We start from the raw sequence: 27,949 nt of genomic DNA on the forward strand, positions 1-27,949 counted from the left end.
TGATAGCTCTAAAATAGAAACAGATCGTTGTCTTTGCGACAGCAGCACCATCAATAATACCACATAGTTAAAATGCGGTCTGTTTCCGCTATAGACTTTTACTTGAATGTAATAACTGCAAATGTGTAACATCGTAGTAAATGTATTTCAGACTATCACACTCATATACGGTGCTATATTGTGAATGATCCAATCACACATTACATTTTTTGATAGCTTCGTCGGTATTTAGTTATGTGTGTAAACATACATACTTAATCCCCGTTCAAGTGTAGTCTTAAAGCTGTTACGGTAGAGCGAAGGAAGCAGGTGGGACCCAAATGCAGATTAAAGTAAAAATAATTCCTTTATTTCTTCAAGGCTATATATATATATATATATATATATATATACATACATACATACATACATATATATACATACATACATACATACATACATATATACATACATACATACATACATACATACATATACATACATACACATATATATATACACACACACACACACACACACACACAGGCAGAACAGAACACTCACCGAGGACAAGCCAAATCACAAGACAACCCGACAAAGAGAGACAGAAAACCCAGAACTTAAATACACCCAGGACTAATCACATAAACACGAGACAGGTGAGGAGGGAGGAGAAAACACATAGTGCGCATCACTAAGCCACCAGGGTGGGAGGAGGGGGTCAGGAGGACGGGACTGAACTGACCGCCCAGGGGCACGGCAGAGGACCAGGAAGGGGTCTCGGGCGGACGGCCCGGGGGTAAGGCAGAGTTCAAAAAAGGGGATTCGGGCGGACGGCCCGGGGGCAAGGCAGAGGACCAGGAAGGAGTCTCGGGCGGACGGCCCGGGGGTAAGGCGGAGTCCAAAAAGGGGGACTCGGGCGGACGGCCCGGGGGCAAGACAGAGTCCAAGGTGGGGACCATGGAGGGGCGAAGGCAGCGGCAGGAAGAGTCAGGGGCCCGGGATCGAAGGTGAAGGCCGTGGCTCTCAGGGGGCCGGGATTGAGGGTGAAGACTCCGGCTCTCAGAGGGCCGGGCTCGAGGGCGAAGACCGGACAGCTCCGGAGGCCGGGCAGGAACCGGTGTCGACCGGACCGGATCCGGAGGCCGGGCAGGAAAGCGCTGATGGGACAGCTCCGGAGACCGGGCAGGACCCGGTATCGGCCGGACAGAAACCGGAGCCGGTCGGACAGGCTTCGGCAGGATCCCCCACGGAAGTGGACCAGGAGTTGGCAGGAACCCCGGCGAGACAGGTGATGGACATGGGGCTGGCAGGGCCCCCGGTAGAACCTCCAACGGCACGGGATATAGGGTTGGCAGGACCCCCGGCAGGGGAGTAGACGGCGGGACCTCCAACGACACAGGACACAGGGTTGGCAGGACCCCCAGCAGGGGAGTAGACGGCGGGACCTCCAACGAGACAGGAGAAAGGGTTGGCAGGACCCCCGGCAGGGGAGCAGACGGCGGGACCTCCAACGAGACCGGACCTAGGGTTGGCAGGACCCCCGGCAGGGGAGTGGACGGCGGGACCTCCAACGAGACAGGAGAAGGAGCTGGCAGGCCCCCCGGCAGGAGAGTAGACGGCGGGACCTCCAACGGGACAGGACATGGAGCTGGCAGGACCCCCGGCAGGAGAGTAGACGGCGGGACCTCCAACGGGACAGGACAAAGGGTTGGCAGGACCCCCGGCAGAGGAGTAGTCGACGGAGCCCCCAACGGGACAGGACCCGGAGTAGGGACCCGAGAGGAGACTCGAGAGGAGACTCGAGAGGGGAACCAAGGGGGAACTCGAGAGGGGACTCGAGAGGGGACTCGAGAGGAGACTCGAGAGGAGACTAGAGGAGGGACTAGAGGAGGGACTAGAGGAGTAACTAGAGAAGGGAACTCGAGAGGGGACTCGCGAGGGGAACTAGAGGAGGGACGAGAAGAGGGACGAGAAGAGGGACTAAAGGAGGGACTAGAGCAGGGACTAGAAGAGGGACTAGAAGAGGGAACTGGAGAGGGAACTGGAGAGGGGACTCGAGGAGGGACTAGAGGAGGGACTAGAGATGGGACTAGAGAAGGGAACTCGAGAGGGGACTCGCGAGGGGAACTAGAGGAGGGACGAGAAGAGGGATGAGAGGAGGGACTAAAGGAGGGGACTCGAGAGGGGCCTCGAGGAGGGACTAGAGGAGGGACTAGAGATGGGACTAGAGAAGGGAACTCGAGAGGGGACTCGCGAGGGGACCTAGAGGAGGGAACTCGAGAGGGGACTCGAGAGGGGACTCGCGAGGGGACCTAGAGGAGGGAACTCGAGAGGGGACTCGAGAGGGGACTCGAGAGGGAACTCCAGAGGGAACTCCAGAGGGAACTCCAGAGGGGACTCCAGAGGGGACTCCAGAGGGGACTCGAGAGGAAACTTGAGATGGGACTGTGGCAGCTGGGGCCGGAAACCTGGCTGTAAGGTCCGGAGCGGAAGCCTGGACCCTGGCTGTGTAAGCCAGGTAATCCAGTATGGACGCAAAGCTGCGTGGGCCGGTACTGGAGCATTGAGGCATGGCTGCTAGCTTGGCTTTGCGCCTCCTTCTCTTAGCAGCCGCCTGTGGCATCAAAAAAGCTGAATCCGCTTGGTCCATCTTTGGTCGGGTTGTAATGTTACGGTAGAGCGAAGGAAGCAGGTAGGACCCAAATGCAGATTAAAGTAAAAATAATTCCTTTATTTCAAGGCTATATATATATATATATATATATATACAGGCAGAACAGAACACTCACCGAGGGCAAGCCAAATCACAAGACAACCCGACAAAGAGAGACAGAAAACCCAGAACTTAAATACACCCAGGACTAATCACATAAACACGAGACAGGTGAGGAGGGAGGAGAAAACACATAGGTACCAGGTGAACACAATTGAGTAATCAGAGAGGGAAACCGACAGAAAGCAAACAGGCAGGAAACGGGGGTGAACACTTTACAAAATAAAATAGGAAACCCAAAGATAGAAAAGGACACGAAAAATACCAACACAGACAAATCCTAACAAAAGCCATGAAACCTTTGCTCTTTGTCCAGCAGCAGTAAGCTCACCGATGTCCTCTGGTTATAAAACTCTGCGGTAATAATAATAGGCTTTGACAGTAATGTATGCAGCACTCCTGCCACTCTGAACTGGATGTGAAAAACAGCTGAGTCTCGGCCTCACCACCTTCATCTGCAAATACTCATGTATGTGCAGGCTCACATCCGTTTGAAGGTGCATATTTAAGTCCTTTTTAAGTCTGTTAGGAACTGCTTCTGAACGCAGTAATTAGAGTCAATATTGTTAATCTCATCCAGATGTGTCACTGCAGAATACCTTAATAATATCAGATAGGCGAGGAAATCTTGTCTTTGATGATCAAGATCAACAAAATACATTGAGGGTAATTGATGTGCGGATTTAGGCTGCATCTCTGTCCATCTTTATTACAATATTTTTAACCAAAAATGCATTCCCACTGTACTCTTCAATGTCACTGAAAATCTATCTTTGGTATTTCTCTTCCCTCATCAGTCATTGTTCTCGACACAATGAGGCTCATGTCTGCCAGATTAATGGCAGCGGTTTGTTCTTGTAAAAAAAAAGAGATTAATGTTTAGTAGTGTATTGACTACTCTAGAAAAGCCATTATTTACCTAAGAGCCCATTGGGTTGTTGGAAAACATATCGATATACCTTAAAAAGTCCACATAGCTCCCGGCCATACTTATACCAGAACCTGCCTTTGTAAACAATAAACGCATTTATATCACAACAACAGCTTCACTCCTTCATGTTCTTGCTGTGGATAGCAGCCTTTTTTTCAGCTGAAAGTGCAAAAAACGTTCAATGGTTCAATGTACTCTCTCTTGAACTGACAGTGAACTATTTAACTATTTGTCATCATTGTACTTTTTAATCGTTTTTTTAATAGTTTCACTGCTTTCAATCTGTTACTCTGGTTCTCCATTGCTGGGTTTCTCTCTCCAGTGATCATGAACAATTTATATTATATGAAATATCGCCATCTGGGCTTTTAAACTCTTATAGCATCAGAACAATGATAGGAAAGTATGTTTTGACATCTCTCTCAGAAAAATCTGTGACATTTAGACGTTAATGTGAGTGTAATAGTAAACAGATGTCTGCAGTGCATGCAAAAGACTAAATGATGTCTTTCCCCATTGACAGATTCAATATTTCTTTATATGAAGTCTGGCACACACTTCAAGGTGTTTAAATAGTGTATCACTGTTGATGCATTTCCTTATCAGGGTTTTAACTGTCACCTGTTCAAACACATCAGTGAGTGTTATTAGCAGGTCCTGCTGTATCAAGAGACTCATGCCCAGACTTTATCTAAGACGCTATAAGAGAAAGTGAAGGGGTTTACTCTTTGTACAGTGCACGGCTAGACTATTATTAGGAAAGAACACACCAAAGAGACCTCATTAACCAGCTGAGTGGCTGTTGGCAGTCTACCTGCCTGAGCTCTGCACTGGCTGTGTTTTGTCACATTACACATTATCAGGGTGAACATATTCAGGAGAGGAGGATCAGTGATGGCCCCGAGATCTGATTATTTAATGGAACAGCTTATTTAATGGAGAACATTTTGAAGGCTTTGTGACTACCACTGTGTGATAAGAAAGAGATATTATGTGCTTAAGAATATTCTGTTTGATCAAAAATATAATATCGTGCCAATTTTTTTTAGATAACATAGAGTCTCAGATAGGGCAGTGACAAAAGTGCTTTGGTTTGTGCCACTGCCACAAAGTCTGACTGAGAGGAGGAGAAAACTAAAGAGAGCAGTAGAGAGTAGATGAAAAGAGGTCACAGAGAAAAATGATGATTCACTCATGATTGATGAATCAAGGACTTTATTGAGTTGCTGATAAACTACTTCCACCTGTGACTAAGGGCTGGCTGAATGGAAAATATTGCTCAATCAACAATGTATGGGTTTTAAGTTCACATTTGTTTTAGTTTAGGTCAGTTTTTTTAAATGGGAGATAAACAAAAAGAAATATTTAAGATATTCATACATTTCAGTGATATTTATTAACGTGATGCTTATGCTTATGGTACTCATGGTACATCATATAGGATTCAGTTCTTTAAAAAGTATTCGAATCAATTCCTTTTAAAGGTATTTATTCCTGTGTATTACGCAGTCCCTGTTACCACATTCACACCATTTTTTGGCTGAGTGTTATTTTTATATACACAAGAAAGAGAGGCTTTTCAATCTAAAAGTGGCAGTTTAAACTTTCATAGTTACTTGATTTCAGGAGATACTGTCAGTGTCAGGAGGGTCTTGAGGGAGAAATATACTGTAGTGTATTGTAACATACAGCTGGAAACAACCTCAGCCTCAATCTCCTTTTTTCCTCTATTCGCCTCCCCCATATGTCCTATAATTAGATCCAGTCCATGAAAGATACATTTCTTGCAATTCAATAGGCCTCCCTGCCAGACCTCAAGAGCCTTCCTTTCCTTCTGTATGTGTTTCAGTGTCAATGCACTGCCTGTGTGTCACTTATGTGCCTGTTTATCTTTTAGTAAGTGAATATGTCAGAGGCGGTAGAGATAGCAAAGCACGACACCCAGGGGAGAAGATTGGGTCACGCTCATGTTCATTAAGAATTAAATTAAGTGTTTTGTTTTTTATCAGTGTAAGTAATGGAAGTCAAATGAATGGTTCCTTCAAGATTCAAAGGCTTTACCAGGTGTTCCTGTCTCCTGTTGTTTATTCCCTGTGGGTTAGTGTGTACTTTTTCTTGTAAACATGCAAATTGTGTGTAAGTGTTGCATATGAAACCTTAAATTATCTGTTTGATGGATGACAGCATATTCGGTGCAGTCAAAGCTTGTTAAAAAGGCTCTGTGGCTGAAAAATAATCCATAAAGGAAAGTAATGGGATCAATGTATCATTCAACCAGTCACACTTTACACTATTTTTGTGTTCATTGAAAATTACGAAAGATGAAATATATGTTTAATATCTATCTGGGCAGGGGGTTTTGTTGTAGTTGCATAGCAACACCCACCCAGAATCTTATGTGTTCTGGTACAAATCCTAGATCCATGCCCTCAAGGAGACAAACCCTCAAAGAGTCAACAAGTGATACAGACTTCAGACTATGTGCAGCAGGTTCTCCCAGCCTCCCCTGATAGATGCATGGAAAGAATACTTTATTATTTTCTTCCTGTGATTTCCTGTTTTTAGGCTCAGTTGCATTTTCTAAAGCATACATACTTTTGCATTTATGTTTGTATCAAGACATTAAAGAAAACAATAATTACAAGTCAGGGGGCAGAGTCATTGAAATACACATACTGTAGATTTAACTGACCCTGACCGCCCCATCCTGTCAGTGTGGCTTAGCGTCATGATTTAGTGATCATCCATCTGTGTGCCGACCAACACAACAGATGAAGTGCATCTTTCAAAAGCCACAGATCAATTATTATATTTAGTTCACCACAGCTGAAAGATTAGTGGCTGACTGCTGACTTGCATTATTATCTTTTGCACTTAATGGAATTACATTAATTGTTGGATCGATTTAATAACCCAGCACTCAATAGGAGATACATTTTAATTTAGGAGCCTCATTTACTTCCTCATAATGTGGTTTGTAGAGTTGGAGAGCAGTTTTTGTCCAAATCAGATTTCAAATGATAACTCAATTGCTCTGTTTTTGGCGTTTAGGAGCTGGTGGCTCTTGGTTTTCGGCAAGTAGTATGACATGATCCTTGTCTATGTATCTGTTCACAGCACACCTTTGCAGCATACGTTTAAGTCACCATTCAACTCGCTAAAATGTTTAAATTATTTAGGTACGTCTTATGCAAGTCAGCCATCCATGCAAAGACTCACAAATCAATCTTTAAATGGATCATGTTTTTCTTCCTAAGGTAGTGTCGTGGGCTATAATCCTTTATTAAAAACATGCTTTGTGTTCAGCCTTAGAGATCCTATATGACACTCAACTAAGCAACTAAAAAAAAAAAGATTATCAGTGAGAGGAGACAATTATAGTTTGATATGTTAGGTAGCAGGATGTGGCATCTCTACGAACAGAAGGAGAACTGTCACAGTGTCCCAGTTAATGAGCAAAGCAGGAATAGGTTATTGTTATGCAGGAACGGAGGTGCAGAGCCTGGAAATTACCTGCCATCGCTGTGAGAAACGGAGTCTGGCTCCAAACAGTGCCCAGGGCTAAATACAGGCTTCCTCCTCCATTAAGACACCACTGTCATGACTTCTAATCCTGGATAAGAAATATGACTGGTTGAATTCCCAGAAGGGAAGTTTTCTTAGCCGTTCTGTTCCTCGGCCGTTTGCCCTTTTAAATGTAAACTTTCAGAAATATCTAAAGCTAAACGTCTTAACAATGGCACCGCAGAGTCATGTAGTACAACTCTCCAAATAATGTCAGCATAAACCATAACCTATAGTTCACTCTGGAGGGGAAGTTCTGATTAGAAAATGAATTCAAAGTATTTCTGCGCCATGACTGCAAAACCTAGGAAACCTAGAATGCTTTAGCTCTTATGATGCATCCGCCAGCACATTTGGAAATGCACCCTTCTCTATTGAAGAAGTCTTTCCTCAAACTTTCTAAATAGTATCTTATTTAGAAAGCTCAAAGATGACGCATTAATAATACAGAACTTTTGGGAAGTCGGGAAATCGAATGAAAAAAGTCCTACCACCATGCCAGCAGCATGGAGCTCTGACTTACTCTCAAGTACATGGCACTTAATGAGTAGCACTAATATATTTCACTCACAAGCTTTTGATACAACAACATTATCACCTTTTTCTTCCCCTCCGAGGGTTTCCTTTGTAGAGGTTGGTTAAACCTTTCACAATTAGCTATTTTAACCTAACCTTATGAGTGCCTTTCTCGAGAAGTGGAACGTTATGAGTCATGTTCTGAGTTGTGAGTACATCTTTGGTGAAGAGCCATTAGTGCCTGTCCACAAAAAACACTGTAAGCCGCCAGATGACATTTGCCACATTGCCACGCAACACTTGCTTGGTTTCCTTTTTTAATGAGTCGTTAATGTGCCAAAACACTGAAGATTCAGAAGCAAAATTTTGACCTAAAACTAATATTAGAACAGAAAGTTTTGGGTTCAGGGCTTTGAGTTCAAAACAAAGAAAAGTTGTTGTTAGTTTCTCTTATATTACATTTTATTTAGTGTGTAGCATTGTGTTTGTGTGTGTGGACCTTTGTGAGTTTTATAGTTTATAGTTTTATATTGCAGCGTATCTTTGATTAAAGTGCAGGGGACCAATAGATGTGAGGCTGTTTGACTAAGTCGTTTTTATGGCTTCATAACAAGTCCCGGAGCAGAACTAATGCGCGTGCAGTATATCAAGATAATCTACACCTAAACCTCCAGTGCTCTTACACTCAGACTGTAAACAGTAGATGATTGTGTCTGGCTGGAGTCTGCTAGTGTGACATTTCTTATTGAATATTTATTCTCATCTTTCACAATTGTGATTCATCATCTGTCTTTGTTATTGATAAAAGGATCAGCTTTCCTGTTTCTGATTTATTTACACACACACACACACACACACACACACACACACACACACACACACACACACACACACACACACACACACACACACACACACACACACACACACACACACACACACACACACACACACACACACACACACACACACACACACACACACACACACACACACACACACACACACACACACACACACACACACACACACACTCTTTTAGGCCTGCAATCAGATTCAAACAGCCCCGATGAGCATTTCCATCACTATTTGCAATGCACTGTCGAACTCTATTCATCCCATCAAAGTACTCCTTAGTTAATGGAGAAGGAAATTGGTATTGATTGACATTGGAATGGATTCAGTCGGGATTTAGACAAAAGGTTTTTCTGCGCTCAAGGCTTGTATCCAAACACACAGAGCACTTTCCACCACAGATCTCCTGGGATTATTTAAAGTAAATTTAAAGTGCTCCGATAGTTGAATCTCTCGGGATCCGAGCCACATTCGACTGTACTGAAACTCCTTTCTTTCCGTTATTTACATTGTGCTGCTGGATGTTATTCATTCACAGCAGACTTTGCTTATAAATCTTTACCTTTGGGATAACAATATCATTGGTGCACACATCACAAATGAAAATTGTTGGTTAAACATTCTAAGATGTGGCTTTGTGTTCACAGACCTTTACATTGTCTTGTAGATAATGGCACTCACAGAAGTATACTTTACGCAATTAAATTGTAATGAAGTGTAGGCCAAATGGGAACAGACATATGTTACACAGTCTGTTGATCTGTAGCGTCTCCCTCTGCCAGAGAGTTTGTTTCTGTCTGGGACTCAAAGGGGACTGAACATGAGGTTATGGTTGAAAATGTTTGGTTCCATCAGCCTCAAGGAGCCACTCGTTGTAACACAGAGCAGGTGGAGTGGGATGGACCTTGGCTGTCCTTTCTTTCCCTGCTCTCTTCTCCTTTTCTGTCCCTGTAAAATGTGTGTGTAATCTATCTCTAAAGTGTGTTGCTCACTCAATAAATGTGCCATCTTGGTTAAAATATTCATTACAATTGTGCATCTTTGCATAACAGCAACACATTTGGAACAGATGTAGGAGTATATGTTATAAAATGTAAGGCATTAAAAAGTACCAATATGCTACTACATATTTTCCAACAAAAAGTGGATTCAAACCATTCAACTAATGTTTTTACAAAAACCTGAGACTCTAAATGGAACAAGTATGCTGAATCAAGATCACCCTCCTTCTCATACCAATGAGCTTTGCTGCACAACATAAAGCAAACCTGGTCTTAAACGGCTTGTTGTTTGTTTTAGCCTTCATTGATCCTCTTGTGTACTGTCCTTCACATAAACAAGCTTGCACTTGATCTGCAAATCCATTTCAAATCTCATGCTCTGTATAATGTTGGTGTACGTCTGTGTCTGTTGTGGTACTGTTGGGAATATGCACGATAAATACTAACATTCTGAAAAATACTACTTCCTAATAAAGATATCATACATCTGCAACAGACGATATAAAGACATTTGAACTGGCATTTTCTGTTGGCACAGTGTGTTGTCTGGGGATTTCCATCTTTTTTTAATCGCTGTGTGTTTCGATGTGACCCGACTCAACATTGTGTTGTTCTGTGTGTCTTTGTGTCACTGTTTGTTTGCTGCATTCATAGATAAAAGGGCTTAATGTTACATGGTCCGACCCTCGAGTCTCCACACACAGTCCAATTGCAGTGACTTAAATGCACTATTGACCCCAGGTTTACCCCGTCCAAACGCAGCTTTAACCCTGTTTGTCCCCGAATGCTCAAGTTGGATTGTTCCTGAGTTTGAGTCTGAGCACTTGTTACCTAACAGATTACATTTAGTTTTTTCCTTTTCCCAAAACGATTGTGTCCATTTCCTGTTCACTCTGTTTTTCCCATGTTTGAAAGCAGGTGCTGTCAAGTTAAACGTTTTTTTGCGTTGCATTCATATTTGAGATTAGGGTAGATGGTCAGTTTATTTTGTATGGCAGTCAGCAATATTCTGGGGGGAGATGTTATTGACAACTACTGTACAAGAAATACTAAGGCAGCATTATTAGTAAGTGTGCATTTCAAATTACGGAGTTAATGGGGATTCTCCTCCTGGGTCTTCCGTCTCCTTTTTCCCCATTAGCATCCTTACCCTAATTAACTCAAAATGTGCTCTGCCCGCATGTTCCTCTATAGTTGGTTCTAATGTTAGCCCTGGTGGTCTCTAGTAGCCTCCCAGTGGCCCAGTAGCATTTTGATGCCCTTTTTTATATAGTTATTCTTAGCCTTGTTACAGAGTATGATATCTGGGTAGGCATGACAGGATGGCCCTCGCACGTGTTGGCTAAGGGAGTGGAGAGATGCATGAGGATCAGGGAGAAAGTTGAGAAAGATGAAGGAAGTAATGCAGCTGTAGTGGATTCAGTGCTTCATCATGAGACTTGCAAATGGCCTTCTAGCTCCAGGGGCACCAGGTTCCGAGCCAGTGGGGGATTCCTGTCAGAGCGAAGTACAGCACTGTCCTCAGGGCTACAGCGTGACACATGAAGCCACAGAGATGACCCCTTTCAACAGCCGGACACTTAGATGATTCCCAAGGAGGGGTCGCATGCTGGAAATGAGTCATTTTCAGACTACACATCCAACACATATTATCTAATGTATTGACTTTCCAAAGGCTGAGAATTTTCTCGGTTTACCTTTCCAGATGCTTTTTGAAAAATTCTTCTCTCACATTTTGGAGACAAAAACAAAACATAAGCTCTGTCTCTTTTAAAAATGACAATTCTACACAAAGGGGAACTGTACTGGTTTACCCGTGTAACATAACTTATGTAACTTTACCTCTCCACAGGGCATCAACATCGTGGGTCCTAGTAATGCAGAGCCCCCGCCTCGACCTTCTAGTCCAGCTATGTACCAGCTGGATATCGTCCTGAAGAAAGGGAACAACCTGGCCATCCGAGATCGGACCGGTAGGAGCTCTGTTTATTCCTCTTGTCAATTCATGAGCATGAGTTTATGTGGGAAAACGAGTGGACAGCATTATCGAGCCTCTGTCTAGCCCTCCGAATGTAAGCTACCCTATTGGTCTCTGTCAGCTTCTCACAATCATTTTGCCTCTGGCACGGGCAGGGCAGCAACCATTCTGTACCTTAGTTTCCTTGAGAATTGTATCCTCTATTTATCCGTTATCTTTAGGTGCCCCCCTCACATTTGTATACACTCTTTTTGTCAATGTCTTTTGTCACCTCTCTTTTTCCTCTTCTCTTCTTTTTTTGTCTCACATTTTGCAGTCTTTTCTTATTTTTCCATTATCGAACTCCTTGTAGTGTTTTATTGAATCACACATCTCGTTCTCACAGCTCACTCAATTTTCCATGTGTGAAGTGAGATGAAATTACTAGGAATGATGCGGATCATTTCCTGTGCATCTATGCATGAAATAAATTCAGTCTCTGCTTAAGCTAGAAGTTTGTCCAATATGGAGCCAAAACTGAGGAGTATGATCTCTCCTGCAACTATTTCACCTCCCTACCCCATTGGCAGCAGGATCAAGGCTTTTAGTGCACCTAAAGACTATACAGTATTGTTTGTTATCTCTGCCAAGCGCATCATGTGTGTTGTGTGTGTGTATGTGTGTGTGTGTGTGTGTGTGTGTGTGTGTGTGTGTGTGTGTTTGTGTGTCTGTCCACGGCTAATCTTGTCTTGTGCTGGACCCACCAACCTAATATCTTTGCACATATATAACAGTATGCTTAACGACCTATTGCAGTTTCAGTCATCCACAACGTTTTTGAGAAAATTATTTGATTACCTTTCTATACCGCCATTGGAGCCACAGGGGGCCACAAGTGATCAACTTGTTGCAATTACAATGCAAAGTGTTTCCGCCTCATACATGTGTATGTCTATATGTGCATTTTGTCATAAATATTGAATTACTTACTTTCAAGAACCAAAGTTAGAAACCCCAAGCATGCTGAGTTCAGTGCTGAGGCACTCCATTACGGTTGTAAAGGGTCAGTGGAGCAGAAGCAAGCATGTTTTTGTAGTGCTATCGTGTCGTACAATATATTGCATGCACCTGTTTCTCCCAGTGTGAGATACAATTGCTTATCTACTCTTTGAGCAAACATAAAATACATCACATATTAAATCACTCAACTTAACAATGTTTCTGGCTCTCCAGAGGGATTTGAAGTGCAGGACTGATAGCCCTCTGCCCATTGCGGAAGCTGTCTGTCACATCCTGTATACCTTTCAGTTTCTGTCAGTTATGTCGAGTCGAAAGACCGGCCAGCAAAAACAAGCAAGGCCTGATATTTTCTTTATAAACTCTCACAGACAATGGTTCGGAGATTGACGGATGCAGGCGTCTCATTACCGTTGTAGCAGTCACCATGTGGGCAGATGTGAATATGCTGCCCTGCTCCCTCCCATCCCCTGTCCATCTCTCCACCTAGTTAATGAGCGGTGAGGTGCAGAGCGCACCTGTCCTGTCCTGAGCCCATCAGGACGGCTCATTATAAAGAGAGGGAGGAAAAGAGACACAGTCAAATAACAGAGAAGTATAGCAGATTCATTCAATATGAGCAATTATGGTTTTATAACAATCAGTGCTGTAACACATGTTGCTTTGTCACACATTGTTCAGAGAAGACTTGTTAATATTAATATATTCACCAGTTGGTGCCAAATCTTGACAGGTTTGACTTTTGGGACATTTAGATGTTGCTTCTGTCTTACAGCAGACAGACACAGGATTAGTGTGATTCAAGCTAGGCTTCCTTCTCAGGTATGTAAGCTGGAGAAGAGCTGGGTTGTTTAAAAATATTTTTTTGGGAGAAGACATTTAGTTTAGGTGCCAATTTATTTAGAAAAGCCCAGACATTAATTATAAATGGTACAGATGGTTTCCAGTGTTGTTGCAAAACTTTTGAGACATCTTTCAAACTGTGAGCCTCAACATGCAACATGCATATTTCATTCTTCGTTATGATATTCACGAAGTTATTGTGGCATCAAACCAAATGGCTGATGTCTGATTTTCAAGTCTTAAATATTGAAGTACACTGGGATCAACAACCAAACTTTAAGGGAGACTTGAGTTTACAAGAAGCAAACAGAAGCAAACAGCTAGCAAGCGTTTGTTACCACACTGACGCTCAGATACATGTCTCACAGTGATGTATGCACCCAGAGCAAAGAGTGACAGGCCGGACACAAAGGAGCGATGAGGCCTCAGTGACGAGAGGCATCAGGTTCAACATGAGCGTATTATCTTCCGTTAATGTCCCCGTCAATAAAAGTCCTATCTGATTCGATCTTGACTAAGGTGTCCATAATACAATGACACGGTGTAAATCAGAATGTTCACCAACCTTACGTTTTTATTCTAAATATCTTCTTACATGTGTGGCAAAGGTTTCTTTCTATAATTCACACAGGTACTAACCTTTTCCATCTCACATTATATTGTAGAATACTCACATGATGCTCGAAGTTAGCATTGTCTTACCTTTGCTGAAATGGATGCTATTATTGCCCTTTTGTTATATAATATATAATTGCATGTAATAACGTAATACCGTCTAATATGAACATTTTCTGACCCACAGCCTTTTTTACATCCCCTTTTATGTTGACTTAATATACACTTGAAGCACCTTAAAATGCATGTACAGTACATACAGTTGCTCACCTGCTAGCAATGTATCACGTTTTTGTCTGATGCATGCTTCTGTAACAACATCCATATATGATTTACTCATATTTCATCCGATATCCTGCCAATTTATTTAGCTTATTAAGTAGTTTAAGCTCAAAGCACTTCAAATAATGAAACTGCTGTATACATGAAATATAAATTATCCTCAGAAAACCCTCTGCTCTAGTTGTCAAGAAACATTCCTGTTCCTCATAAAGAATTGTCAGCTCTTGTACCCTCATGCATTTCTGCTGAGCATGCAAGTGCTGTCAGATTTAGTGTGAGTTTTCAGTGCTTAGAGCAGGGGGTGGACATGGGAGTGGGTGACAGTGCAGACACTGACATGCCAAACTGGAAGACCCGTGTGTCGTCATACCAAATGCATGCGTCACCATATGGTATTACAGTGTATTTCACAATCCTACAGCTTTTACTGAGGATAGATTCCCTTGCTTCTACTTGAATAATGTAGAAGCTGAACACAACATATGCATACGCAATGGATAGTATTTGACTATAGGCACCTGTTTATTATCTGTTTGTCTTCATCTGGTGCTCCAAGGTTTGTTGTTTTAGGTAAGCCATCACTGCTGGATATGAGTATGCAGATATCACATACACATTTCTGTGGTTCAAAACAAACAAGAGACATTTTGCAGCTTTTCCGACACAACCACAATAATTGGCTGGCATTGTTATGTGTCTCTCTCTGCCTGCACACACTATTTCACAGACAACACTTGACATGGTTTAATATTATGATAAGATAACAAAATGATCATTGGGTATGGATGAATATGGATGAAAACACTCTGCCCTCTGCCCTCTGTCTCTCTACTCCTAGTTCCCTTTAGTCGAGGTACAACAAGGTGGAACTGCTTTATAGCCAAAGACACGACAGCCTCTCTTCCCATCTTGCATTAGCGTGTGTCGGGAGAACAACAACCCTTAGCTGCAATTCCACAATAAACCATGGCTTGTGCTGTTATAATTATTCACTCACTATAATCATATGCAAAGATCAATTCAAGTCTTTGACACAAGACTGGTAGAGATAGATTGGTAAACACAAACTTAAGTAGTGTGCACTTTGCAGAATGGATGTGCAGCTGTGTTTTAACCATTTTCTTCCGAATTAAAGTGAATTATTATTTATTTAGCTTCAAAGTCATGATTACACATTCATACAGCTTTCTAAATATGGTGCATACTGTAGGATAGAGATATACGCTTTTGGATTTTAGTATATGTTGGAACATTGAAACTGATTCCTAGTCCTTGCACATCCCAAACTGCTGTTATTTCTTCCCTCTGAGACCAAGTAATGCCAGTGTAGATGTCTGCATGTGCTGGCCCCTTCTGTGCTCATTATACAGTATATGTGCTGTGTGTGTATTTAAAGGTTTTGTCTTAGTGTGGAGGTTTACAGTGATTAGTTCTCAAAGTACGACTAAGACCAATTGTGTCTACAGCGAGCCTAATTATCTTGTCTGCCGAACTTTCTAAAGATGTGAAAACAGTGAGAGAGCCAGAGCCTGACACCACAGTCAGCACGTTGTCTATTGTTGTATTTTAAGTCCTCTTCATTGTTTTCTCACCTCCCATGCTATTCTTCCACATGCTGTGAAGTTCTCATCTCTATTAAGCAATCAGTCTTACTGTTATGGTATCTCACACTTTTCATTGTAATTGCAGCAAGATTGCACTGCAGCTGCTTATTAATGAAAATTCATTTTATGTAAATTTGACAAGAGGGGAGTAAAGTAAACTCCTCTCAACATAAAGCATCAGGAGCCAGCGGCATGTGTTGTTGTTTGTATTAGTAAAGAGGCAGTTTTTCAATCCAGCCATCAGCATCCTATGATGGCATTTCTTGTCTTTGCAGTCTTTTACAGCCAATACATTCTCCTGACTGTATTGCATTGTGGGTAATGGGGAATCCCGGAGCTGCAACCATCCATCAGTCATGACACTACACATAGGCCACACACACACACACACACACACACACACACACACACACACACACACACACACACACACACACACACACACACACACACACACACACACACACACACACACACACACACACACACACACACACACACACACACACACACACACACACACACACACACACACACACACACACACACACACACACCTGCTGGGTGAGCCCTGGCTGGGGCAGTGCAGATGGAAGGGCCCCCCTCTGAGGGCCACGGCTCTGACAGCTTGTGAAGAGCCCGTGTGGGTCAGCCAGACTCAGCCAGCAGCCCTTATCAGGCGCACAGCCCTCCCCAAGTCTGCAGAAACTGTAGTGTAGGCAATATGCACACTGCACGCACACACACACACACACACACACACACACACACACACACACACACACACACACACACACACACACACACACACACACACACACACACACACACACACACACACACACACACACACACACACACACACACACACACACACACACACACTCACACACACACACACACACACACACACACACACACACACACACACACACACACACACACACACACACACACACACACACACACACACACACACACACACACCATGTATACATCACTTCAGGGGACATTACATTGACTTACATGCATTTCCTGGAGACTTATCCTAATCTTAACCATAACCAACACATGCCTAACCCTAACCAAGTCTTCACCCTAAAATTAATGATCCCCCTCATGGGGACCTCCAATTTGTCCCCATAAGGGAGGCGAGTCCCCACACGTGACTATGTAAACAGATTTAGGTCCCCACAAGTATAGTAATGCTAGTCCACACGCACGCACGCACGCACACACACACACACACACACACACACACACACACACACACACACACACACACACACACACACACACACACACACACACACACACACACACACACACACACACACACACACACACACACACACACACACACACACACACACACACACACACACACACACACACACACACACACACACACACACACACACACACACACACACACAGTGCCCATAACTCAAGCATGAGGCTGTTCTGTGTTTGCAGCGGGAGCATGACGGAGGGTTTTATGGGCAGCTTTACTACTTTTTTCCTCCTTCTGTTCTCCGATCTCATGACAAGCATCAGTGAGCTGCTGTGGTTCTTAATAACAGACGTTTGAGAGGCAATGTGTTTCCCAACCCTGAATAAGGTCCAGTGAAGCAGTGAGTGCGAGGGGGTAAAAGTTCAGAACTGATTTTAAAGTTTTGAACACTTTAATTATCTTAGTGGACTTCAATTCCTGGTTTGAGTGATGGTTGGAACACACTTCCGTTCATTCCTAGAGTGAGAAGTTAGATCAGCCTAACTCTATTCAATTACAGAAAGTCTATGGGATCACAAGCAGTTTAAAAAAAACATGTATTGTAATAATAATAATAATAATAATAATAATCACAATAACTTAGATTTATATAGCGCCTTTCAGGGGACCCAAGGTCGCTTTATAGAAAAAAAACAGGAGTAAAGAAAAAAAAGAATTAATTGTAGACATTTAAAGGGAACCCATTATGCTTTTAGGGGCTAAAATCACAAAGCTCCCTCTAGAGGCTGTTACTCTTCCACACATCATCATTATTTTTTATGAATACATAAATAGGGCAGACTTGACATTGCAGGTCAAGCTTCAGGTTACAACTAGTTACATGTATTTTGGAATAAATTGTATTGGTTTTAAAGCTCACTTATTATTCAAAATCCACTTTTTCCTGTCCTTTATACATAACCATGTGTTCCCTCTATGGAAAGAGATTCTGAAAGTTTCAGGAAAAAATATTCTCTCTCTTTTTGTCCTGATCCATTTATATAAAAACCTGTCTGAAAATGAGCTGATCAGATTTTGGCCACTTTATGATGTCATAACGATTTTTTTGCTTGTGTAACCATTAGCCAATCGCCAACCAGGGTAACCCGCCCACCTTATCACCTGGATCTCCTCCTAGAGCACCATTGTGTTCTTTTTAACCAAATATCTCTCAGAGGGGCGTGGGGAGTGGCTCCTTATTTTCATCTAAAGTAACACACAGAGAATCAGCACTTTTGAAACAGGGCTGAAACAGAGGGGATTATGGGATGCTGCAATGATCTGTTTGGTGTTTGGAGCCAAACAGAAACATGTTCTGTATATATCTGAGACCTATAATATATTGATGAAAAACAGTATAATAGGGGACATTTAATGTTATGTATTACACCTGTTCTTTCCTATTATTAGGACATTTCAAAATATCTGCTTTGAAAAGTATCTTCAATTTGGAACTTCTAAGTAAAATATTGCCCAGGGTTTCTAAAGCAATCTGACTTGCAGAAGTGTTTTCCTCTGCTCTGAAGGTTGATGCAATTAAAGTTGAATGATTTGTTTGATATTTTGTTGCAGAGGTGGTATTTGTTCAAGGAAGGCACCATACCTCCTGTATAATTTGATGCAGAAAACCCTCTCATATTTTATATTTGTCACAAGCAATGTCAGCGAGTACAGGTTAAATGAAGATGTAGATGCTGTTTGACTAGTCTCCTATCTCTGAAAAAGGTTTAAATTATTCCAATACATTCAAATGCTGCCTCAGATTCTGAAGACATCTATCAAAAAAACATATTTATTCAATTTCTTTCCTTGGCAGTCGATTTCTCCTCATAGTATTAACTATGTTTTCTCATATTGGAAAACAATACAACTTGGTTTTTGTGGACTGACAAACCAATTTAGTACTGACACACATTATGGACAGCTTTCTTATGATATCAGCATTCAGTTTGTCATCCATTTGTTTGTTTTTTATTACTCTAAATGCTATTGTTAAGTCTTAGCCTCACAAGAAATGGTGTTTGTGTTTTTGCTAAGTCTTAGTTGGATTGAATATGCGTAGGGGAGTCATTTGAATAGCTTTGAGACATTTTCTCTGGAGATTAAGTCTTTTTTTGACTACTTAAGCAGAAAGTTAATAACTTATTTTTCATGGAGAATGATACTCATTTTTAGAACATAATATCCCACTGTCCTCTGAAGAAATGTAATTACCTGCTCATCCATTATCAGTTAATAATTCAGGACCGGTTTTCTTCCTTGTGCTGACTCTGAAAGCTATTGATCACGAATGTGTAATAAGTATCTGCAGATTAATGATGAAAAGGGGAAGCAGAATACTTAATAGTTCCACTCATCAGTGTGAAGCCATATGACATTAAAGAGCTTTCTATTTTATAAATGTGCGGCTAACCCTGTACCATCATTATCCTATTTGTCACGATCTTGGTGTTATGTCACGGTTTTAGTGTTGTCTGTCTGGTAATGGGGTTTGTTTTGCTGTTCTGTTCTCCCTGTCTCTTTTCCTCCTGTGTCTGATTGTCTGATTGTGTTCACCTGTTGCCCTTGTGTTTCTGCCTCCCTTACCCAGCTGTTTCTCGTCCCGTGATTACCCCTCTCTGTATTTAGTCTTGTCTTTCCCTGTGTTCCCCTGTCGGTTCATTGTTTGTTTTTCCTGTGTCCCTCCATGTCAGTCACGGTCAGTTTTTTGGTGTTATTGTAACCTTGTGCAACCTGTGTTCTTCATGCCATGTTTTTTTGTGTTCGTCGGCTTTTGGAATAAAGCTCGCCTTTTGTTTATAGACCTTTTTTGTCGTCTGCATTTGGGTCCTACCTTTTCCTCAACCGTAACACTATTTCAAACTGCCGTCATAACAAGCCCCTTTCATTCACTTTTTAAAAGGCCTTGACCAAGATGGCTTGTTTGAACATGACCTTATCTCCCATTATGAGATCTTAGCTGCAGCAGAAGCCTCTTCTCCCAGCGTAAACATCTCTTTTCTCCCGCTCACCATCTCAGACAGACAGGAGTCACCCTCTGTTTTGTAATTATTTTATAAAAAAGGTCGAGGACACATGTTTACTGCCCTGCTTCCTCTCATAACCATGAACACAGCAGGTATGTGGCTTAACATGTGTTTGTTGGTGTTAAGGTAATGAATAAGTGTATCCCTTACACTTGTGTGTCTATGTTTATCTGTGAGGAAGGATAGTGGTTTTGTAATTAAAGTGAGAGAGAAGGAGTAGTGGTTCTTTTTGCGATGACCCCTTCTGTGTGTGTGTGTGTGTGTGTGTGTGTGTGTGTGTGTGTGTGTGTGTGTGTGTGTGTGTGTGTGTGTGTGTGTGTGTGAGTGAGTGCATCTGTGTGTAAAAAATGCCTCTCATTCATTCATACACACATACTCAGGCACAGATTTCCTCATCTCTTTCATGACCTCCCTGATGAAATAAATTAATCCTCAGTTTGGAGGCTTTCTTGCAGGCACTTGGGCGGCTGCTTGATCCCAGAGCAGCACCGGCATTTAAATGAAAGCATTAGACGTTGATGAACCCTCTGTATTTTCAGCCTGTCCCTCTAATGACTGTTGTATCACAGCTTTCTAATGAAACGGTTAGTTTTGAAGTTGAATCCATAATTGACTTGTAGTTGACTCTCTTTGTAATACTTAAAACCTCCTAAAAAGATCATGCATAAAAGGTCTGAAATCAATAGTTAATGTTTTGCTAAAATATGTTACCCTTCAGTGTTATACGATCCCAATACAATGTACTATCCAACACTACATACTATACTACATATTTTATGTATTGCTGTTGATATATTGACCCTGACATTAATCAGACACATTGCATTCTCTATAACTGAGAAATGTTGCCTGGTTCCCATCATTTAACAATGTTAAGCTGTGTCTAATTTCGTGTGTAAATTACATTTTCTCTGAATATGAAAAACAACCAGCTGCAAAAGCCTCATATTTGCAACACGACCAGGTGCTCCATACTTTTTACCAAGTTGATGTGAAAATCCTATTTTCCAGTTACCATGATGTAAATTGTGCAGCCTGCAGAGCGAGCGCTGCTGGCTGTTGGATAATATGGTGAGAATTTGTCATTGCGATAACGTTCCCTAAGTATGGATGGGAACAACGAAGTCCACTGGGAGGTCGTGTGATTAAGCTTTATGATGTAATTTATTTAGGACAGCTGCAGGGGGGCCAAAGGGAGAAGAGAAATATGGTGAGCCAGAGAATGAGAGGATGGTGTTTCATCAAGAAGGAAAAGAGAGAGGGAAGCCAGAAAAGTTGATATGCAAATTAAATCAAAGCACAGTGTAAATGACTACAAATAAAGAGTTTTGGAAAATCAAACTCACACATTGGCCAATAAATGGGTTGAATAAATTAATCGACTACAGATCAAAGACACACTGTTAGACAAAAACCTAATACAAACATCAGGAATGGCTTTACTCATGCATATGCCTTGAATGAGTGTATGGTGTATGCACACACACTGCCTCACTTTGGTAAGGGCTGGTATGTTATTAATGGATGAGAAAGTCTTCACTTTACTAGTACATGCATCAGTAAATTATAATTATGAATTTGCCATTTGGAAATGATCTGATAGGCCTGTTTGCATTGTCGACTGGACATTGTCGACTTCGCTCTATATTCATGAATATCACAGGACATCCTAGGAATTAGCATGTGTTACTGTTAATGGATGTGTTAGCATGCTAATTAGTTTCATTACTTTTTAATGCAGACACATCTACTGTGAGATATCCCTACTCTCTTGCTTGTATGTCTTGGATGATCAAGGTTGCTAGATGTTTTGAGTGTATGCCAGCCATGTAGCTGGTGCATTTTTTAATTAACTTTTTTGTTTGTCATGTCAAGTCACAATCACACATTGTGCCTTAACAACATGCATTAGCAGTCTATGCATTAATGTAGTATACACACACATATACTGTAGATATTTTTCATGTAAACAAGAGAGAGCAAAAACGGCAATAAGAATTGTCCCCATTGCACGATGGATTATGATGATTCTGAAGACCATTGAGAGTGCGGTGGAGAGTTTTGGTGTTGATGTTTTCACATTTGGATTACAGATCTTTTCAGGCTTGTGGTCTCTGCGTTCTCAGGTGTCTGGCGGGGCAGCCTGGCTTACTGGCAGACAGACACTGAGATGCATTTAAATGGCCGCTGCCCATTAGGTGTTCAGTGGAGATAGATGTGTGGTGGATCCTGGTTTCAACTGCCTGTCAGGGAGACCGAGAGCAGCTAGGAAAAGTCTATCAGGGGCTTTTAGATCTGCCTGTGCGCCACACCCAAGTAAAGATTACCTGCTGAGTGCCCACTGGGTCTTCTCACAAACACATTTATTACTCCTCCCAGCTACTTTCACAGTGTTTAGTGGTTGACATTGATAGCATCATAAAAGATGAATAGATTAACACCTTGATATGAACAACACTCAGTATCTCTCTGTGTGTTTGGCAATTCCTCCTCACCCCCTCTCAAGTCTATGGAGCTAGGTGTGACTCTAGAATGAGAGTTAACCACATATTTCACTTCAAAATGGGATGAAATTCTTGATTTTTTGTTCCTAGCTCGGGGCTCAAACTAATTCCCTTTTACAGATACACTGTTCATTGATGTCTGTTATGAGTTTTGTTTCTATACCCTTATACCGTACATAATCATAGCATCTGGAGTTTATATTAACTGTAATGTTAATTGTTGAACTTTCGACCATGGGTTTCAACCAGTTTTACTCAGCCTTGCCTCCTACTGACCTTTCATCATCAACCTCCAAGCTATCGCTAGCGATCCTACTGTAGCTTCTGAGGTGCTTCATGGTTTTAGGAGTTATTGAATCCAAGGGTTCACTATAAATGTTTTTGTGTACTTAAGCACATTGTGTTTGTCTATACTTGTGACTTGGCTGAAGATCCGATCACATTTTATGACCAATCTATGCATAAAACCAGGAAATTCCAAAGGGTTCACATATTTGGGTTTTTATTAAAGTTCAATCAGTGGTTTCCTGCGCAGGCTTTTTAGTTGTGTTTTCATTTGCTGTTAATTATGGTTTTAGATGTTTGTCCTTGTGGAGACACTTTCAGAAATCTTAACAAACAGCAGGCTCCAAAGTAAACACTGCAGATTGCTGAATGAAGCGTGTTGAATTGAAAGAGTGTTGAAATCCAGGAAGGTGAATTAGTGGAACATTGCAAACATTAAACTGCCAGTGATTACTTTAAAATGTATAGCCTAGTTGTGTCATCAAAACCTACGTAGAAGCCTTTTCTAATCTTTTTTTCTGAAATGGATTTTACCGTGCACATGCCTCACCAGTAATGCCACTCAACTGCAGAACGACAGAAAATCACTTTGTGCTCTCTCCAGCCTCTCATCAGCACCTATCTACCTCTGACAGTTTATCAGTGTGTGATACCAACTCTCCCTTTACCCAGCACTTTTAGTTCACAGGGTTCCAACTGCAAGGTGGAAAAACAACCCTAGGTCACCATCCATCACACATACTGTCTTTAACCCTAGGAGGTTTTAGGCCAACTTTTTTTTCTTCCTTTTAAAGCCTATTGATCTTACCACACATATAGCTTATTGACCTATCCCCCCACCAGCCCTTATATACGACATGCAATCACTTTCTGTCTTCATGGACTTCATCCAACTGTTGGAAGTATTTTAAGAAGTATGATATAAATGTCATTTATGATGAGTTCCAAGAGAGCACTGCTGCGATCACTCCCCTGTGCTCTACCCACACTCACTCATATTGAGCCTACACCCACCTGACGCACCAACCTTTTCCATTTCTCAGCCTGCGTGTTTATGGCACCGTAAAGCTCGCACTGAGGATGCAGATACTGAGCCAGTGATGTGTGTCTAGGGAATATCGACCCGCTGTGAAACAAAATCAGAGAAAGATAGACAGAGAAAGAGAGTTGCTGCAGTTTTAGAGACAAGTGGCTTCTGCCTCCACGATGCAGTATGGGACCATTCCTGTTTAGATTATATTTAGATAGTTCCTTTAGTATAACCTCATGTACACATTACACAATACAGATTGTTTTACTCCTTTTTCACGAAGAAACATGATTTATTTTATGCCTTTTTTTACAGTTCTGCACATTCTTTTGTATTTATTGTCTGTTGTGCCTCACCGTAATGCCCTTCTGAGCTATTTCTGGCTGTACCACTTTTTCTCCTTTTTCTTCTTATCTTGTCACTGTGTCCTCTCACTGCAGGAGAGCTGCAGTGATATGTCAAGGGCAACAGTGTGTAAAAGTGTGTATGTGAGGGAGTATTTCTAGTATATGCTGCTCCGCATGGTGGTGTTTAACTGTGAATAAGTGGACATCTTTTCCCAGCAGCCCCGGCGTTAGTGCATTTATTTCCACTCTCGCTTCAAAGCTTACTGGCAGCTGACATCAGTCAGCAGTTTTTTCTCAGACGAAGTTGAGTTTATGCTCTCTTTTTTCAGTCTTTTGGAATTCAAATGACCCGTGTTTTTTTTTATATACTATGATTTGACTACTATACAACATATATGGTATTATATAATCTGTTGTGATGAGAAAATAACCTTAGTTAATCTGACCTTGAGCCTCTATTATGTCTCTAATGTGCATCAATATTATGTGAGGTATTATTACGTGTTTTCTGGTGATAAACAAGAATCTATCTTGATCTGAGGAAACACTGAGAGCTCATCCTTTCATCCACTAGCATCCTCTCTGCCTCCTGAAAACAGGGCAGATTATACTAAGGTAAACAACTCAACGCAGGATTAGGGTGCTCTTGGTTCCATCTAAGCTATATAATATTCTGAGCGGTAGGCTTTATATATTCACTTACATTTCTCTTTTATCCAAGTGATCTGACAGAAAGCATCAACCACAGAGTGACAATTGTTGGACATAGGATTGCCTTATCTCCCAGTGCGATTTGCTTGGTAATCACTTTGGTCACAGTGGATACTAACATGACACTGATATGAGACTCAGCACAAACAAACAGATCAGTACTGCTTCACTGGAAGCTGCTGCTCATCCTCATCTCAATGGGCAATGGCTAGATAAGACGAAAGGCACTGTGATTCCTGGATGCCAAAGATGCGGAAAAGGTTTTGGGTGTGTGGTAATTATACTGAATATGTATGTGTATTGGAATTTTAGCAGACCGCCTACAATCCCTACACACAAACTCTGATGTAAACACTGCACTGTGAATACTTCCCAGTCTCTCCCAGTCTGTGTGGTTGCTTGTCATTTTTATTCAGATGCAGTAAACTTTTGAACTTGTATGTAATGGATTTTTAACCGTTAGTACTCTTCCTGAATGGGACCTATCAGTCCCATTCAGGAAGAGTACTTTTGGTCAGTCATCATTCTCGGTCACAGCAATACAAAACTGGAACTCTCTACCCACTCAAATCAAAGACATACATACACATACCACCTTCACAGCTCACTTAAAAACATGGTTCACTGAGAACTACACCTGCACACACTAGTCTGCGTTAAGTATGGCGTGAGTGTTACATGTTGTGTTACATGTTGTGATCATGGATGTTGCCCCTCGTTTCTGTGATGTGATTGTGATGTGCTATATGTGACATGTACTGTATATAGTAACGTGTGTTGTTTACTGTTCTCTTTTATCCTCTTTCCTCCTTTTTATTTTATTTTATATATTTTCTTATAACTAATGCTGTTGATATATTTTAATTTTAAGGGTGTCTATTACCATCTGGCCGGGGACAACAGCTGGAAATTAGCCATGTCGGCTAAAGCTGCTCTATTTACTGTTTTTGTGACAGTTCATCGATGGGGACTGTCCACGACACTATAAATAAATAAACTAAACTAATTAAAATGTGTGATACATATTGAAGTGTGTCTTCTGGAAGAAATGTCCTCGATAAGTCCTTTAAAGTAATTTACTTAGGGCTTCACGTTTTTTGACATAATTGAGCTGTCCTTTGATTATAAATGTGTGCTTCCTTCTGGTCTCTGTCTTTGCTTTTCTTTGTCCATCGAACCAATTGATTATAAAATATATGGTCCTTGGTTAATGGGATGTTTAAATGAAGCATGGGAATGACAGGAGGATCAATGTCCCATTTATCAGGGTAATACAATGTAGGTTTAGAAATACATATCTTATTTTGTCCTCTCTGTATTTGCGTGTAATATGGACTTACCTATATCTCTGTATTTACATTGACATACAAAATACTTGTTTTATAGTTTTCAAAATGATCTCGCTCTCGAGCAGAACACAATTGTTAATCAATGCCTCCATCTAGTGGTCAAACAGAGGATTTGAACGGGCTATGCACATCTATAGATATATATATAAAGGCTCGATGGCTCAAGGGGGAGACGCCAGTGTAGCTCACCGGTGGCCATCTTGCCACAGTCAACAAACTGCTACAGCTGTGGTAAGCATAGACTGTATCTTATTATATGTAGTATATATAAATAGTTCTTATTATACATCCATGGTATATATAGGTTGTAAGGTGAGTGATCTGCACAAAAATACGCTTAACTCGCTGAACTCTTTTTATTATAAACGTTATTAGCATGGCTATGATACAGAGACAACAAGACATGTTGAAAAAAAAAAGTCCATGATTATAATTATAAGTATGCAGTATCATAAATACATATTTGATGTTTATAACAAACCAAACCGTTTAAAAATTGGTTGAAAATTGGTTGAAAATTGAGCAATCTATGGTTATTTAAATTAGCCTTTTCAGAGCAGCATTTACAAGTCTTTGTGTACTTGGAAATGCAATAATTCTACTTAGAACATATTTAGTTAAAAAAAAATCTTGTAGTATGAAAACTGAATTATCATCAGTAAAGGTCGACGTGAATGTTTTTGACACTAGTGTCATTAACTTTTTTATTTGTATTAAAGCATAATCTGTAGATACACCCATTTGATCAATTCCATAAACTGAAGAAGAGAGTTATTGGCTTTAACTTTCAGTTTGACCCTTTTTCTCATCTGTTGTTTAATAGGCAGCATAAGGCATCTCTTCGGTGGTACTCTTCTTAATCCGATTGTTTAAAGACATTTCTCTGTGTTTTTTGTCTTTCTTTTGTAGGCACCAGTGACCCATATGTGAAGTTTAAGATAGCAGGGAAGGAGGTTTTCAGGAGTAAGACCATCCATAAGAACCTCAACCCGGTGTGGGACGACAGAGTAAGCCTCCTGGTGGACACCCTGAAAGACCCGCTATACGTCAAGGTACAGTAAAACGACCTGGTTAACAAATATCATACTACTGGAGAATAAAATGCTTTTGCATCTTTGGAAGATTTTGAATCATTGTGACGGATAGCATTTGCATCTTATTTTGAGGATACTCCATTGATAGTTTCTGTATATTGTGTCTTTTAGGTTTTTGACTATGACTTTGGACTTCAGGATGATTTCATGGGATCTGCATACCTCCACCTGGAGTCACTGGAACATCAGAGGTCTCTTTTTTAATTATTTTTAAAGGCATTTATATTATAATTTGTATTTCCACTTGCACTATACACACCCTCATTATACTGTATTGTCCCTGTTGTTAACTATCTCCTGAACTCTGGGATTATATTTGAACCACTTAATTGGTAGCGGCAAGCCTCCAGTAATTGGCATGTTAAGAGATGCTGTTGTTTTATTTGACAA

General features: G+C 41.3%; 1 protein-coding gene across 5 annotated transcripts in view; it reads left to right on the top strand.

Annotated features, from left to right (window-relative positions):
* mctp1a (multiple C2 domains, transmembrane 1a) overlaps window positions 1-27,949 on the top strand; it is a 141,377-nt gene that overhangs the window by 46,331 nt on the left and 67,097 nt on the right. For all 5 annotated transcript variants that reach the window (XM_034091834.1, XM_034091836.1, XM_034091835.1 and 2 more), the window contains exons 2-4: window positions 11,475-11,595; window positions 27,375-27,517; window positions 27,671-27,750. In XM_034091834.1, coding sequence (XP_033947725.1) covers window positions 11,475-11,595; window positions 27,375-27,517; window positions 27,671-27,750 — 344 coding nt within the window. The remainder of the gene's footprint in view (window positions 1-11,474; window positions 11,596-27,374; window positions 27,518-27,670; window positions 27,751-27,949) is intronic.

This window comes from Pseudochaenichthys georgianus, chromosome 9, assembly GCF_902827115.2.
Source record: "Pseudochaenichthys georgianus chromosome 9, fPseGeo1.2, whole genome shotgun sequence".
NCBI classification, from domain to species: domain Eukaryota; kingdom Metazoa; phylum Chordata; class Actinopteri; order Perciformes; family Channichthyidae; genus Pseudochaenichthys; species Pseudochaenichthys georgianus.